The sequence below is a fragment of the Lepisosteus oculatus genome, chromosome 12, assembly GCF_040954835.1.
Source record: "Lepisosteus oculatus isolate fLepOcu1 chromosome 12, fLepOcu1.hap2, whole genome shotgun sequence".
Taxonomy (NCBI): Eukaryota; Metazoa; Chordata; class Actinopteri; order Semionotiformes; family Lepisosteidae; genus Lepisosteus; species Lepisosteus oculatus.
Window position 1 is genome coordinate 3,523,092 of NC_090707.1, and position 18,302 is coordinate 3,541,393.

The 18,302-nt window shown below is 40.3% G+C and overlaps 1 protein-coding gene across 2 annotated transcripts in view; it reads right to left on the reverse strand.

Moving 5' to 3' along the window:
- mgat5 (alpha-1,6-mannosylglycoprotein 6-beta-N-acetylglucosaminyltransferase) overlaps positions 1 to 18,302 on the reverse strand; it is a 102,856-nt gene that overhangs the window by 7,325 nt on the left and 77,229 nt on the right. For both annotated transcript variants that reach the window (XM_069196825.1, XM_069196824.1), the window contains exons 12-15: positions 7,437 to 7,586; positions 3,239 to 3,385; positions 2,242 to 2,358; positions 870 to 944 (exon numbers count right to left, since the gene is read on the reverse strand). In XM_069196825.1, coding sequence (XP_069052926.1) covers positions 870 to 944; positions 2,242 to 2,358; positions 3,239 to 3,385; positions 7,437 to 7,586 — 489 coding nt within the window. The remainder of the gene's footprint in view (positions 1 to 869; positions 945 to 2,241; positions 2,359 to 3,238; positions 3,386 to 7,436; positions 7,587 to 18,302) is intronic.

An 18,302-nucleotide genomic window follows, 5' to 3' on the forward strand; every position in this document is an offset into this window, starting at 1 on the left:
TTCACATGGGCTCACGGCAGAAGATGAATGACATCTGTGTTTGGGAATGTGCCCTCTCCCCTCACTGCCTTTGCCGTCATGTAAAACATACAGTTTCCCATGTCCTGAGTGCGATCGCTCTACAACAATCCCCCAGTCTAGGAAGGGTACCTTCTGACCCTTGGGTCCTGAGCAGTCTCGTGAGAGCTGCACAGTACAAAGGCAACAGACAGAGAAAAGGAACACGAGATAAAATGTGTCCTTTGTGTCAAGCACTGGTAAAAAAGCCTGAACACTGGCTACAACTGAACTACGGCCTGTGAGGAGAACAATCTTCCCCTGTTGCATAAGACTGCTTGTTACAGACGGGTATCCTCGGATTGAACTGACTACCGAGCCAGATCACTGGACCAGCAGTATGTCTGAAATAAAAATCTGTATGTTTGAACAAATGGTCACACTAATGAGACTTCCTTTAGCAAGAGGCGGGTGAAGCCAGTGCTCCACATCTCCTTATTTACACGAACAGAGAAATCGCCTCATTAAACGTGCAGAGAAATAAGCCACAGAGAACAGCAGAACCTGCTGATTGATAACTGAGATAAGCTGGCATTTCTTTGACTCAGAGGTTGATGGGAGCCTCGCTGTTGAAACTGACACCCTGGTTTCTTTCAAGAAATGACCGGATGAGATCAGTGAATTGACTAGGCACTAACTACCGAATCGGCTAGAATGTGTTTGATTTTTGATCACATTTTGAACTGGCGTGCTTGTGGCCACTGTGAGAAAATACATGTTCAAACCTATTTATCTGTATTCTTCAGCAAAGAGTTAAAGGGAAATAATCCGACCGCTTCACACTTCAAACAGGGAAAGAAACTGAACGATACCTGGTGCTCAATGTAGGCATTGACTCGCTGTAGCATTCCCTCGCAGGTGAACTCATATGGCAGATAAGGCTCAATCTGTGCAAGAAATCAAGATAGAAATCATATTTTTATTACACCTTCACACCTGAAGAAGGCTCCATGGCCAAAACATTGGGCTTTCTTTCTTCTCTTTTCAGCATGGAATAAACCTATTTCTTGTTCCTTAAATAATAATGTTCATCATAATGGTAAGACAGCAGAAAGCATCTGATTTCTTTAACATTATGCAGCTAGACACTTAAGGAGCTCCTTTACAAATCTTCTTTATTAAAAAAAGATTCTGGATATTAATTTCAGTTATATTTGACACTGTAAATAAAAAAGTTCAGTTTGACAACCCCTAAAAATCATGATTTCCTTAAAGCTCCAATTTGAAAGATAAAAAAATCAGCACATATGAAAGATATTTTCAACATAGAAATGTGAACATGAATGCGGAATTTTTTACAATCTTCAGTCATATTGCCATTTTGCTACAAGACACACCTTACAAGACCATTTACACCTCACTTCATAACAGGAACATTTCTTCAGAGATCAGAAAGAATAACAGATCCAACAATGTACACAGGCAGAATATATTCCATTGAAGGGTTAAATGGTACTGTTTATAAAGCCTGTAAATTACTTCACGTGGACAAATAAAGTGCTTCATTTTTAAAACTTTCTTTTTCATCTCATTTGAGTATAAATTGCTTGTTATAAGACTGCACTTGTCACTACAAACTTGAGCTCCTCATCGAGTTTAAAATGTCCAGATAATCCAAGACTCTCTCTTTCCACTGACAGTCTGAGGAACCTGATACCACAACTGTGTGTCTGTGCTTCTTGGCACTGAGGAGCACCTTGAAGGGAGGGTTACACAAGCACATGAAGAACTCCAGTGTTCCTGAGCCAGGATTCATTCATGGAGTGAAGTCATTGTGCTCTCAATACAATAGAACGCACTCTCCACTGTCACTGGTCATTCTCTTAGGGCAGTGAGCGGAAGGCACCGAGTATCATGTTTCGCTGTTCATATTCTTCAGCTATACTGTGGGGAACACATCCTGATGTCTGTACTTAGTATCGCACCAGTCACGCAGCCTGCAAATCGTGACCCAGTTTTGTTAATCACCACTGCTAAATAAGTGCTATAAATTATTAATTACCTGTAGTTTGGAATTTACCACTTCAAGCTCTATTATAAAACTCTTAGTATGTTAAAGATCAACAGCTTTATTTCAATCTACTTAATATTAGACATCACGTTTCAGAACTACTCATACTGCTCTATAGTTCACGATGACAGGACGTTCAAACAGACACACACCAGGAACACACATATCTGTACCTTCTGGCTGAGAATCGCCCGGATTGCTCGCTCCACTTCTTCAGAGTCATCTATATTAACAGTCCAGACGTGAGGCCGGCCGATATACACCTCTGCATATGGATGCTGAGATGTTAGCTATAAGAAAAACACATTCCACTAATTTAGGTCATCTTCATTGTTGTATATTTGTTGTGAATTGCCTGTACCTGTTAAAAAGTTATGCACAACACTCCCATATACAAAACAAGCCACGATGTGCTAAAATATCATAGCAAATGCTAAGACTTGGCTCATCAACACTGGAGAAGGCCAAGACAAATCCCATTTAGCACACCAGCAAAGCCCTCAGCCTAGCCATCAATAAAAAGTGCATGATGAATATGAACATATTTCTTAACAATTTGGCACAATTTGTCAGTGCTTGCTGGCAGAGAGCCAGGATTCAATGGGAGACTTTCAATGTCATTTCACAGAAGCCTCCCATGGGTCCTGCTGGCTTAAATCCTGAATTGTTTCATTTTCTTGAATTTCTTGATTTTCAGTTTCAAGTCTTATAAGGTATAAGCCCAGTGTAGAAAAGAAAAAGAGAGATATTTTATCTAACAACACAGTCCAACACAAAAATGCCTCACCCCAGGTTATCAAGCTCATCGTAACTATTTTGAAAACACAAAGAAAAATATACATTGGATCGTCAACACCTTCCAATGAACAGACCTGACCCAACAGAAAACTTATTCCTACTAAAACTTCTGATCTTATACTGTAAGATGCCACGTGTTTCTGAGCAAACAGCTGGATGAGATCTTAAGATCCAGTAGCCACTAAACGCCATACGAGTTCAATGGGACAACCTGCCTCACGCTCTTGCATTTCCACGATGAAGTAAACGCTGGGGCTCCTGCAGTGGGCAGGCATGTCTGCTGCTGCTCTAAGCAGCTCTGAAGCACTCCTGACACTGGCCCACCCTCCTCCGGAAACAAGGGGCTGCAACACCCCACAGAGCGACACTCACCTCCCTCAGAGTCGGCTTGCCTTTGAAGAAGTCCGTGTTTTTGCTGCTCTTTGGAGGATTAAACTTTGGATTCAGGAAAGCACAGCCATTAGCGATGGCTTCCAGGGGAGCTGGGCCTTCATAGGGAAAGGACAGCCCAACAAAGAGCTGGAAGACAACAAGAACATCTCGTTACAGTTCACCTGCGTTTATTACTGCATGGCAGTGGTGGAACGTGTTTAGGAAGGTTTCGTGGGCATTCAAGTTGACAAAAGCCAACCCCGGTCAGTTTCACAGCTACTGAGGTGTGCCATTCAAATTTATTACAGAAGCCGTCTGCAAAATAAAGTCAGCTTTTGGGCACATGCTTTTGTCTCAGTTTTCTTTTTGACGTTTTTGACAGGACATTCCACTGCTTATATAAAAAGGACCAATGTTATCTTAACTCAAAACCACTGTATACTTCCTTGTTTTATATAGTATCAGTTACTATTAGGCACATTTTAGCCATAAAGTGTTCTTCTTCATTACAGAAATATCAGCTTTACTCTTTACTAAAGATAAATGTAACATTTTTCTATTTTATTAATCAAATGTTACAGTTTTTTACAGATAAAAAATCAATTTTCTGGGGGACAAAACATCCTATTCAGCCTAAAGAGTAAAAAAAAACAACTTTCTTTTAGTGGCTTACCACCATGCTGTAACAAGTACTGAGCTAAACGTTTCTTTTTTAAAAGCTTCAAGTGCATCACAATTAGCTGCTTGTTTTAGCCCACAGAAAGGGCACATTAGGTTTATGCAAAAATAAAAGGGGCTGGCTGTAAGGCACTGCTCACAATAGTCCTTCTGTGGCTAGCTGGAGAGAAGGCTATGGAGGAACCAACCAAATGAACAGAAGGTCACTTCACAAAAACACATCCAACAACAGACCCTTTCATTTTCAGGCTCTGTAAGGCGTGATTCAGCAGTTTGATTATATAATACCACATGCAGTAAGGCAAATCAGGAGATACTGTAATTTATCAGATTGTGAAGTAAGGGCACAAGTATGCTTCTCTGCCTGTTTTCATCTGTTGGTTGGCAGGGGCTGCATTTTCAGAACATCTGTGATGCAAAGCCTTTGTTTAGACAGCAGGTGGCAGTAGAGATACGTTTGCTAGATTGCATTCCTTTAGCACAAGGACACCATAGAATTTGGATTAAACTTCATATACAGATACAGAAAAAAAACACCTTCAAAAATGATTAAAAAAAAAGTTTTATAAGTAAAAAGCAAAATATTTTGCTGTGTTTTCCACAGTCAAATAGTAAGAGCTTTAGTGCTTCTTATTCTTAAGAGTACAGCCTACAGCACTTCCAGATTGGCTGTTTTGCATTGACAGACACTGAATGTGATACCATTATACAACAACTATCAAAAACTTAGACAATATGCCCCTCCAAACATCTAATTGTTAGAAAACTTGCAGTAGATGAATCCAGTTTCTGTCCGGAATACTTAATATTCTCAAGTGTAGAGAGCGGTTGATATGACTGAATGAATTAAAAAGGGTCTGTTAGTGTGCTGGTTTCGAGTCTGTGGCATGAAGTGAAATGTGAAAAACTCTCAGAGGTGTATATGTAGGTGTAAAGCGTTCTCAGATAGGTTATCACACTTTAACAGAGGAAACGTTAATGGGAGTACTCTAATGATAAAGGATGAATAGAAAAGAACTGAGGACTCCCACGCTAAGGCTCAACATATAATAAGAGACAATATAACGTCTTTTATTCTCATACGCCAAAATCCACCAGACAGCAGTAATCCATCAATGCACCTCATTGTCTGAGCTATTTAAAACACTGCAGCGGAAGAGAAAGTGCGATTTGGCTTTCAAAACTCACCGAGTGAATTGCGGATTGACAGACAGAAATAATTCTGCACAGGATGAGAAACTGCTGCAGAGGAGCCCTCAGGGAAATCAGAAAGGGCTCTGGGACTTTCTATTTTTGACACATCAAGTTAGCCGAGGGCACAAGATGCTAAAACACCAAGACACACTTGAAACAGTTGCTTCTCAGTGGCAGGTTTGTAGGAGCGAGGGTTCAAAGGCCAAAGATAGAAAAGGCAGATCTTTCTGGTACTGAATGCAGCACCTGGAGAGAAAAGGGCATCATGTTGACGATGGATCATGTGGTCATGGCAACGAGACATATCACAGAGGGCCATCTGGCTTTGAGCTGTGACATGGCCTGACCGAATCCAGTTCTGCTTTTACTCTGCACACCAAACACATCCAGGACCTTGTGTTGAAGCTTAGCCAAGCTCTACTGCTAGAAGAGATTCTGTGCAGAATATAAATGTGCCCAGAGCACCTCGGGTTTCTCTTAAGCATTAAAAAAAGGTCTGTAAATGATATCTGGACAAGCACATTATGTCCTGGCTACTCACAAACAGCTCAAGAGCATCAGTGAGGTTTGGAATACTTTGTAACGATATAAGTCATTATACCATGATCCTGTACTTAAAATTTAGGAGTAGTGCGGTATAGTTTTCTATTCCACAATACTCTTTCATCCACAATATACCTTGTGCACCATGGTTTTGGTACTGTAATGTGCTCTTTTGCAGTGTGAAGATGAAGTTTATAATTGCCCACCCAATAATGTACAGGACAAACTGTACTGTACCGAGCTCTGAAATTATAGTCTTGAAAAAAATAACAGATTTGCACTAGTTTGTAATTTTCTCTTCTCCACCTTTTTCTACAAACCTTGTCAAAACAATTCAATGCTTACCACAACTATTAGAAATATTAAAACTGCCTACACCTCAAGCCTCCGAGAATAACAAAAAAACCCGATAATTCACTGTCATTCAAGCTCTGCCTTCCATGATGCTTCTGTTTTTTTCAGGAACGAGATTAAAAAATTCACACCTTACAGATTTTTCCTCCAAAAATGATAGGCATGTTTACACCTGTAAATCATATACAACAGTTTGCAAAAGTGTTCACCCCCTTGATAATGTCTTCTTGAGTGGTCCCATCAAAATCCTGTCTTGAATCTGATCTGTGGCTTGACACAGCAAGTTAGCCGAGGGCACAAGATGCTAAAACACCAAGACACTCGAAACAGTTGCTTCTCAGTGGTGTCTGTCTGTCTGTCAACCATCTCCAACCACACTTCAGAGAGGTTAAGCAAAACTTCTGCTAAACCTCTCATTGTAGGATTTTTTCATTTGCTACCAAATGAGCTTCCACAGAATATCAAATCTGTACAATGTCTAAGCATGTTTGTTACAACATTTATACAGTAATATGCAAAACTACATACACTAACAGTATATCTCATTCTGTAATATCCAACAACACTATAAACCACACCATGGCTCATTAAACTTAATTTAATACTTTTTATAGTCTGAATGTTAAATGTTCCAATTGCTTTGAGCTACAGTATGCTTCCTAAAGTAAATTATTTTGAGCAAGTAAAATAACATTTGTGGTTGAAAAAACACTCAAAAGAAGAGGGAGTAAAAAAAAGTGACAGCATTAAAAAAAACACATCTGTAATGGAAAGTGTTACAGAAAATGGAACGTCTGCTCCTGTAGAAATGTCATATTCACTCCAGTGAATTTTTTTATAAACTTAATTATAATGTTAAGCTCTATCAAATTTAGGCAAATGTTTGCCTTATTATAAACTACCAATAGGCCTTCATGAATCAAAAGCTATAGATTCAGACTACCGGGTGAAAATAATTGCCGCTTGTTTCAGTCACCAGATAGCCAGTCACACAATCTTGTGCTGATGCAAACTATTCTGTGCCCAGACAAAACTTTCTTTCTAAACTGCTTCACAGCGTGGAAGACAAGAGAAACACCACCCTAAGCAATATCATGGGGCGACTAATTTCATGCATCTCCCAAGAGGAAGATGTGGCAAAAGTCTTGGCGGGCCAGTGATACTATGCTTGGAGAGATGTTTTGATTTTCAGAAGTTAATTAAGAAAGGTTCTGAAGCTTTTAATCATTCCAAGGATAAAACGACAGGCAGCTTAACAGGGAACACCATCATAATGACCACCGCGGGTCTCGTTTAGGTCCAGACCATTTCTACTGCCTGTCCTGTGAGCAGAACCTCCTGCCTGCTTCCCCACAGCAGTGTGACTGAGAGGTTAGCCTGACAGTCTCCTGTATCGTGCCGGCAGCTCTGCATCGATCCTGACACTCACCTTCGTCTCCCTCAGGAGGAACTGCAGGTCTCGGCCGCTCAGAATACCATGGTTCTTCACGTAGCTGGGCAGGTGCACCGTGCTCGTCCCGTGAACCGTGCCATGGACTTCTGTATAGGTGTGGATGATGTCCAAGTAGGTCTTCTTGTCCTACAACAAGCAAGGACACAGTGAAGAGTCGGGCTATGAAAGTGAAAGGCACTACAGTGAGAGGGAGAGGGAGAGGGAGAGGGAGAGGCTGCCACAAATCGTAACAAACTGTGCACTGCAATCTGATTTAGAAATGGCTTCCGCAAAACGGACATTTTTATCAGCAGTGTTTGCCTCCAGAGTCACTGGTTAGCTGAGGAACGTGCATCTCCCGCTACAGCCGTGCTGCGCAGGCAGTGGGACACACACACAGGGTCCCAGGGGCTGAGGAGTGTGTGTGGCAGTACGACCCCTGGCAGAGGTTGTGTATGGAAGCAGCAGGTCCCCTCATCCCTTTATTGGCCAATAGGGATCAATGATCAACAAAAACATTTTAAAATAAACTTGTTAAAACATGCAAACCTAACAATACATGAACCTTTTGGTCAAGCACCCGTTCTTTACCGATTAAAACAAAGAATGGTAAAAAGCCTCCGAAGAAGCTTTCTATATCTCAGGCCAACATGAACAGGCTGTGAATCCAGCAGGTCTTAGTTACAGTAAAATCTGAAACTTTGACCCCAATGTGCTGCAAAGAAAGCAAACTAATCACAGTGCTGACTTTCACTCAAACATAAGAATACTTCAATATGACTACAGCTGTATTACTGTATATACAGATGTCCACGGACTAGAACGTTACCTTTATACATGTAAAAGCGGAATTAGAAATCTATTTAGTAATTCTACTTCCTACCATTGTGAAACAGTTCCCATAATTCATAGTGACTGCTTGTATGCAAAAAAAGCACCCTAATACCTAAAGATGCTTCCTTTATAATGCATGATAGTGGAAACACTTTAAAGGGATTATAACATGTATTGCCATGTATCAATGTATTGGAAATACAGTGTACTGTATACAGACAGTATAAGCAAAAGGCACCTCTGAAGCACCCTACTTGCACAGCCCATCAGAAACCCAAAGGGCGTGATGTGACCACACAAACAGCGCCAAAAGACTGGCACCTTGGCACGGCAGGTTTACAAGACCCTGCCATAGTCTCATTCTACACAGCTGTCTACTTCCTCATACCAGTGATAACCTACTGGTTAGCTTCCCTATCTATTTAAAGTGCCCACAGACGGCTCATTATCAGACCTGACATTACGCAATATGTGACAATATCCGAGGGACCGGCAGATAACCTGGTGAACAAAAGGCCACTGCTCATTGTGTTAACAAATAAAAGCATTGAGGTCACTTTTCTCAACTTGAAAACGCATCACATTGAAAAAAAAACAATGAGAATGGGATCTGCCATGTGTTAGAAAATAAAATAATTGAAATATTTACAAACCCATAACCAGTTTATCACCGTTAAGATTGTTTATGAAATTACAATATGAAACAAAACAGTTTCAGTTTTCTTCACATGAAATAATAGAAACCTACATTTCTCGTTAGTTTTCAGGAGTAACTTAAACCACAAGAAAGTTAATGTGATATAATATTACAAAATTAAGGGGATAATCTGTTTTAAATGTGGCCTGGTTTTCAATATTTGGATAAAGATATATTGAAGCACTGTTGTTTTACATTTTAATGAAGGGTTTTGCATTCTGTACCATTTTAGGGAAAAAAAAGTGTACTTGCAGTTGTGTACCACACATCTTTTTAGAAGAATTCAGACAACACAAGAATCCAGGAATAAGCACAATGTGTTTATCAGTCAAAATAAAGAATCTATTTGTGCATAGAAAATTAAACTCTAAATTGTTTTAAAATCTGGCAAGGTATAGCCATGACTCATTTTCACTGGAGAAATAGAGATTCTGAGCAGGGATTAATTTTCCAAAATAAAACTGTACAAAATGATCTCAGAAAAATAAGAAGAGCTGAAGAGCTTTGCGTTAAAAACAGTATGCGTGGTTTATAAAGCCTATGATTTTTGTTGACATCTGAAGGATTTCACTTTTGTTTCTGATCCTACAGATATGTATTTTTGTACAATGTATCCCCTTGCCCTCATTTTTTCCTTCCAGTTTTAATTTACATAACATTTACTGAACACCGTAACACGAACGGAGATTTCAGGATCATCAGGTGAAAAACTTTCAGTATCAGTTCTCTGTGGCATAATTTACTGTAAAACATCCCAACCCCAAAAAAGGCACAACAGGCACTGATATATTACTTAGAAGAGTAGGCTTTGTTCAGAGTTGAATATAAAATATTAAACACCTCACCTCTGAAAAGGCTGTGTTCCACAAGATGTCTAGAACATCCAACCCACAGTGGGGCAATATTAACACAGAAACTTGCAATACCAAAAAAACATTTGTCGTTTAAATTAAACTTGCATGCTGAAAAAGAGCAACCAAATGACAGTTTACACAGATGAGAGAGTAATGAATTATTAAAATCTTTGAAAATGAAAAGCATGTCATGGAAAAACAAACATCAGTTGTAATGAAACAGACTATAGGAAGGGATTGCCCAAAAAAACATCTGCACAGAACCTTGTACTGTGAGATTCCAGTCTGTTACACTTTTAAAAAAGTGGTTTTAATACCAGTAAATATCTCAAACCGTAACAAAGACTCCTATGTAATTGTCCTATGTAATGCCCCTGTTTTCAACAGTTCTGGTACAACCATCATTACAGAAGACACCAACTAGGTGTTTTCATTTAGGCAAATTTTCAGATTTAAAGTAGCCAGTCTTTAAAACTTTCTAAAAGTTGTCATTCAGATACCTACAGTACTATGACTTAATTTCCCAACGCAGAGATGTCTTACAGACAATTGTTGTTTGGATAAGCCTCACCCTTCATAAGCTTCTTAAAACGTACGGGGAGTACAGCACATGCAATCGACACGCAATCAAGTGCTCAGGTTCTTTAAAGTCTTCAAGTCTTTTCTTAAGTCATGTTTTTTCAAAAGTTAAGTCAAAGATCAAAGTCTGAAGTCTGAAATTACATTAACCACGAGGACATTACACTGTAGCCCACATACGTGCCATCCTCTGGATGAGATGTAGAATTAAGGTCCTGACTCTTCGTAGTCATTAAATATCCCAAGGCGTTTCTCAAAAAGAGTAGGGGTGTCCTGGCCAACTTTTTCCCTGGCACTTCCCAATCATGGCCTCCTAATAATCCCCATCTCTGAACTAGCTTCATCACTCTCCTCTCCTCCCCACTAAACTGTGGTGAGTGTACTGGTGCACTATGGCTGCTGTCGTGTCATCCAGGTGGGGCTGCACACTGGTGGTGGTGGAGGGGATCCCCATTACCTGTAAAGCACTTTGAGAGGAGCATCCAGAATAACACTATGTAAGTGTAAGGAATTATTATAAAATTTCAGAAACAAATATAATGCAAATTCCTGTGCCTTATTCAGATTTCTGCTTCAAGGAAGGTCCTAATGAACAACGTAATATACAAACTCCCATAGAGTTTGGGATGCTGGGTAAGTCATGTTTTTAATGTTGCACACAGTTAGATTAAAGTAAAAACATTTGTGACACACCTGCATGTGCTATTTTACATATTTCTGTACTACATTACTGTAACTGACAGCAATTTGACTTACTTTGTCATTGTTTTGAGTTTTACAGCATCCAGTAGTGTTAAAATTAATGTTCCAATTTATTTTTGTATCCCTGTAAGAGGAAGTCTGCATTTGTACTTCACTAATATTGTGCCGTAGCTTAAATAGTTGAACTCAGATTCCTTTATACATATACTATAGTGAAGACACAACATAATGTAAATATAAGGATTGCCTACTGAGCTTATAGAATATGTACATAAAGTTTTGTTTGTGCCACATAATTACTGGCGATTCTGAGATCTGTCTTCGCTAATCTGTTCTGATACCTTAGGCATTCAGTATGTAGAGTCAACAGAGGAGAGGGAAAACTAACAGAGAAGATGATTTTCTTCTCAACAGTTCCTTCCTTAAACACACTGTACTAGCAAGCTACTGCACATACATGAAGATCTCTAGATAGGCACACAGAGTAGACTGTTCAATATTTACAGAGCACTGCAACTGCATCCATTTGCTAATGGTGGGACAAAAGAAAATCCAGACTGTTACACAAAAAAAACCTTTAGACCCACACACACCGGCCTGAAGGTGTTCTTAGAGGACAAGTGTAAGAGATAAGAGGGAGAAACAGATGCTCTTCTTCACAAGAACAAAACCTACAGGAGGGCTTCATGAGTGAGGCAGAAAGTACTGGGGCTTAACATGTAACTGCCAAAGTGTGTGCAAATAAAAAACAAGATTCAAGTGGCTTAGATCTACAGTCTAAAAGATACTGTATACTTCTTGAGACAAGGCACCCTAAGCTTTATTAATCTGCCCGCTGCTGTTACACAAGGCCTATAGCATGCTGAGACAGAAATACAGGGAGATGTAAAGAAGGAAAGTTTGACAAGTGCTTCGAGCCATGAACGCTGGCAGAACCTGCAGTGTCCAGACTGAAAACACAAGGTGGCATGCAGTAGCCAACTCTGAAGAAACCCAGCGCATTCAAAGAAGTGAACCAAAGAGGCAGTGCCAAGCATTACTCCTGGATTTAGGGTGAAACAACAGAATATTTTAAGGAAGCATATTCGATAAGACTGGGCTTTGTGGATGAACTCACTTAAAGGGACCGGGCCACACCAGTGCCTACAGAATCTGAAGCTTTAGCTTTAAAAATCTGGACTGGATTCTCACACTGCAAGATGAGAGCTGTGCTGCCCTTAGTGATTCACAGAATGGCTTTCAAGGGTAAGTAATACTGCTGAAAGTTAGTAAGGCATTCTCAAATCACAACGAGCTTTCACAGCTAGCTAGAGTACATACTGTTAAGCTGTGCAAGCTCCAAGTTTTTGTCAAGAGACGATCAAGTGAAGAAGACCCCTGGGTAGGGCTCATCAAGAAATAGTGTCCGTGTGGAGTGCATAATGACTCCTACAGCCTAAAAATCCCACGTACAGTATGAATACATGACCTGCCGCTTGTCTCCTGAGTGGCAGTGGAAATATGGTGACGCTGTACAGCATTCGTTGCCTGGGGTGGAAATGGACACCCTCACACTGCTGTGTGTCCCGTCACTGGCACACCATCAGGGCAGAGCCTGCAGATTCTGGTGCCTCTCCCCAAAGCGACACACGAGCCCTGTCCTACCCATGCCAGAATCAAAGCAATGTTACAGTGAGCAAAACGAACAGCACATTCACCTAAATTAATCACAAGAGACGATGACGAAAAACAAATAAGTTCAAAGGGTGTGAGGCGGGAGTCAATGAGAACCCCCCGTTTTACAAATTCCTTTAAATATTCTTAAAGAAGCTACTGGCTTAGAAAAAACATGTGAGGTCATGGCAGAAGGACTGTGTGCAAGCTGTCACCAGGTTCACTTATTAGCATTTGTACTGAGGTGTAAAATACGACCTCACATCACTTAAAAATGCACTGAGCACTGAAACAAAATTCAAATGCGACATCAACTCTGTTAAAAAACAACATTCCTAAGTAACCTAGTAACTTAGGGAGCTACAGTACTAGGCTAGGGGGAGGGGGGTTCATTACTAAAAAAAGCAAACTGTTAACCAGTCTGCTCTGATGCATGTCATTTCCCTTCCTATTCACGATTGCTCGTGTAACTCATCAATCTGCTAGCAGACAACTGATGATTAAAATCTTTATGCACAAAACATCTTGAACACTGCCAGTGCTGTCAGAGCTAGAGCTCGATTAAAAAAATTACAGCTGACGGTTAATGCCCCAACACAGTCATGTCTTGCCAGCAAGGATTATTAACCTGGTCTCTGCACAGATCACACAACCGCGGTTTTGAAAATAGCTCACTTGTCGGCCAGCAACACAAATTACCATCTCAAAGGGCAGCCTGTGTGACAGAAAAGCTTGCAGTGATCACAGGGTAAGAGATTTGTCTCCTGGTCTCGCACACAAACACATCCAGCCGGCTGCCTGCATCCGAAAACACAGCCTGTTCTCATCTTCGTCTGGTCAGCCCAGTTTGGCGCACAGTATCGTCGCCATGGAAACTGGTACTTGGAAAGGCCCGTGTGGCATCCTGGCTGCCTCCTTCCTCCAGCGGCGCTGCTCACGCAGGAAATCTGTCCCCCTGTGCGTGACGATGCCCCTCGATGTGGACCAGGTGCTCTTGTATGCTCACAGTGGGGACTAACTGAGACCCGGCACTCAGGCCTGTACGTTTCTTATCCTCTCTTCTCTCAATGGAAATGAAAGCAGCCAGGGGGTGAAATTAGCAGGAACAACACCAAACCCAGAACTAAGAACTGCACATATACAAACCAATAAAGACTTGCCTTTTACTTAAGTCAGGTGGCAGACTATAGCTGCCAATATTATCTTCCTCCCTACCCACCTACAGATACCACAAATATTAGTATTACTATGAACCCTCATACAGAGGTTTCTTTTAAAAGATGAAAGGAACTGCCAATACTCCTATTCTTATTTCAGCCAGATGTGGAGGGTCTCCCAAATGGGACCTCAATGAATAATAAAATATATTTCCAGGATACGCCTGATCTCCTACCACACTTTATTCTCTCACACATCTCACGTCTAGCTCTTCCATCATAGGCTACTCTTATTTTGAATGACCAAAAGGCATCAGATCAGCAAGACAAAACTCTCTGCTGGGCCTCCCTTTCGTCATTCCCTGCAGCGAGCAGCTGGTGTACAGGGTGGCACAGTTTCCATGTTTGCAGGAATAAGAGGACCTCATCAAACCTGCGAAATGCACCGTTACGCACACATTGCTGTCAGATCCTTAAAGGCTACAGTGAGAAACTCTAAATCGTGGATAAAGAACAAGCTGTATAATAATTAACCTTGAACTATCCAACAAAGCATCTCTTCACTCATTTACCAATACCTTTATTCACTGCCTTTGTTGCAGACATTATAAGACAAGCAAGTCGATTCATTTAACCTAAAAGCTTCTAATATGCCGGTACCATATGACGCCAGTTAAGATACTAAAGATCTTAAGCTGTTTGACCATGATGCCCCAAGATGAGCTTTGTCATTCTGTTTGGATCTGGATGGACTGGATTTCTGAAGTGCACTGTAAGCCTGTTGCCTCATGAAAGGTGTTCTCTATGACAGGTTTAGAAGAACACCTCATCTGAGAAATCATGTTTAACAAAACATTCTGCATTCATCCTTCATATCGAAACAATGGCAGCTGAAAGAATTAAGATGGGACTTCAGTTCCTTATCCACACGAGAACATATGATGATGGAATCAAGACAGGTGTGGACAGAACTCTTATTTTTAAACCATTTTTTGTCATTTTAGAAAATTAGTAACATCCCCCTGAAAGTCTACTTTGTTCTCTTTGTGTATTTTTGCCATGTACTTTAGGAGATAAAACAAAAAATTTCATGATTTCTAAAAATGAATTTAGTTTATACTCTATAAGAAAGCAGTTCTGCCGTACAATAACCAATAATAATGTAGGTCTAATACAGCTATAGGTCTTGTTACAAAACTGGTTATTTTAGCAGGTCACAATCCTTCAGCCTGTAAAACTGAAACTCAAAGTCTGCTGATTATATGAAAAAAAAATCATTTTAACGTTGTGCCTGAACATCTAGGCCAAACAAAAAGAGGACAGATGGTCCATTTATTTGCAGATACAGTCCCATAATTAGACTGAATGTCGCTCATGAGGTAAATTAATCTTCTTTTGCTGATTAGTGTCCCTAGATGGTGCCGTTATGATAAGTGTTGACAGTGCTGTAAATCAGATGAAAGCTGCGATGTCCGACAGACCAATGCTTGACCAATGTTAAGCTAAAGCTTCAGCCATGTTTTACACATGGTGCGAGCCACTGTCGTTAGTCTCCATGTCCTGCCAACGACATTCTTTAGGAGACGGATCTGGTAAAACGTCCCGAGGTGACAAAACCACAGCCCCCTTTTTTAAACCTTCACTCTGGGGGGTACTATTGCAACGATGCACTATTTTATATTGCACACTGTTGTCACTGGATTAAATAACGTTCTAAGCAGTCCCCCTTCAGCCTAATACTCTGTGATGTGAAATGCATCTGCAGTGAGAAGGGTTTCACTTTATCGCATCACACTCCTCAGGCCAACAACAGCTCCCTGCTAGAAGGACAATGAATGGATTATCACCAAAATGCATGCATGGCCTCCAAAACCTTGACATAAGAAAATCCGTTTGCCAGGTTTTGCATATGGAACAGGTCTAAAATGGAGTGAGCACGATACAGGACTGACACCACCCCCTTGAAACCCAGGTACTGTAGACTCCTGCTACTGCAGAGGAAGGAGGGGCTCTATATATGCTCTAACCTGCGAGTGACCGTGTTCGTATCTCAGCAGGAGCTGAGCAGAGCTACTGTACTGTACACACATTACACAGATAAGCTGCAGAGCTCCTCTCTTGCCCCTTTCTCGAATCCTGCACTGGAGTCAGGGGACTGCTGCCATGAGTCCAGTGTTAGCTCACAATTTGCTGCTTGAAGGTTCCATCAAAATAAGCTCTGCATCAATCCACCCAGGTCATGAGTCTAAATCTAAACTGTTCCCAAATCTCCCTTCAGAAATCATAGTGCTGATAGTGAATAGTGCCGATTTAACCAAGCTTACATACAGGAAGGATTTTCTCACCTCAGGGAGGTTTGAAAAAATTATAGCTGTTGATATCCTCATTTCAAAATATCACCCATTCTCCTTCAGTTAAAACCAGCTTCAGTTGTGGATCACAGAAATAAAATAAACTAACCTAATGAGATGACTCAACAAAACGGACAAGAAAGTGAAAACAAATCCTTCAGGTTAGTAACGCTGCCATTTATTGTCCTCAAACGCACATTTTAAACACGCATATTCCATGAATCAAGGAACTGAACTGTGTTTTTAAGGGTCTGTGCGAGGACAGCTTTCAAAGACCTAGGAAACACAGAACCCTTGACTTTGAATTTATACTTAAAACGCTGCCAGACGATAACAATGGAAATGTAATGGAAAGTTGGATCAATGCATGCGAATGTACAGTATAGGTCTAACTGCAGAGGTTCCTGGACTCTGCTACTTGCTGTTTAACTTTAACTACAAATGCAAGTCTAAAAAGTTCTAAAAAAAGCATCTCCTGAAACATAACTTGTAAGGGCACAGTTTTCAAAGCATTTTAGCGCATCACTGTAGGGAATGCAGTGATTTGAATGAATTTTACATGCAGGCTTCCTGAACCTTGAACACAATCTGCCTGAGAGCTTTAATCTTCAGAAGGAATGGAAAACAGAAGCTGGAAAATCTCTGAGGACATCCTTCATGAAAATGTTAAGTCTACATCCCACAGCACATAAATCTGTCTCTTTCTTTATATTAGAAAATTCTGATAATCTTTCCAGGGACAGGGTTAGTTAATCATGTATTTCACCTCAGCAAAATCACGGGAGGAGCTCAGGCACCTTGTAAAAGGCATTCCTTAAATCCAAAGAAAATCCTTAATCAAGTCAAAGTACAGTATAAGGTCAACTATCTCCAAACTTACCTGAAACCCAATTCAGTTTCCTGCAGATAATACACTTAAGCAGACAGGAAGCACCGAGTCCCCGAAGAAAACAATCCTATGACATCAATGTTTTGATTCCTTCAAGAATTGTTTTATCGTTATGCATATGCTGCATACTGACAGCTTATCAGTCTATTTGAATATCTGTCTTGTACAGAATTAAGAGCAAACGACAAAATACAGCTTCACTTTTTAAATGAAAGGCTAGATAGCAGCTGGGATCTTTCACTGTATCAGAATGAACAGGTATCACACTTTGAAAACAAGGGTTTATATGATGCAGAAACCTGTTAGCTGACCTGATGAAGATCTTTGTAACTTCTGTGCCTCCACTTCACTGATATCTTCATGGTGATCAATACATGCATGACTCAGCATTGTGGCAATATTATATTTTGATGCAAATATCCTTGAAATTATACGTTTTCCTCTAGGGCGACTCTATGACTTAGTACCTTTATCTCTTGAATTACACCAGACCTTCCACCTCCACAAGAGCAGTGAAATTAAAAAAAATAAGAAGAGCCGTTTCACCCTAATCACCTTGAAGCCTTTCGTTGCTAAACTTCAAAAGCAAGGACCAAAGCTGTCACTGAATTATTAGCAGAAAACTGCTAGAATGATAATTAAAAAAAAAACCCTTTCCTCAAGAGTGTGAAATAAAGTGCTAAAATCGCTCTACCTTAATTCTGGAAAAAAATAAACTAATTTCTTCACCTCATCCTTGCACCAGAGATCTGTTGTCGATTGCCTTACACTATTAACTAAACAAAGTATTTGAGTGGGATCCACAGCAAGCTGGATACAGTCCTTTTCAGGTGTTGAAATTGAGCAGCACATTCTTGAATCCCAAGGGACTATGACAGTGGTCGGTTGTACACGCAGAAAATGTTGTACAAAATTGATTGCCCAGCAGCTGAGCAAATTTCTATAAAGTTTGATCATCTTAAACAGACATTATTATTGCTTGAAAAATCATTTTTCTTTGCTTTTTTCCCCCAATTTTCATTAACAATTTGTTAACTATGGCAGATCATTATGAGAATAATGATTACAGTGATTCCTCTGATAAGAAAAGAGCTTGACTGTCCCCGCATTTAAAATGATATAGAGACTAAAATGATAAACCTCCGGT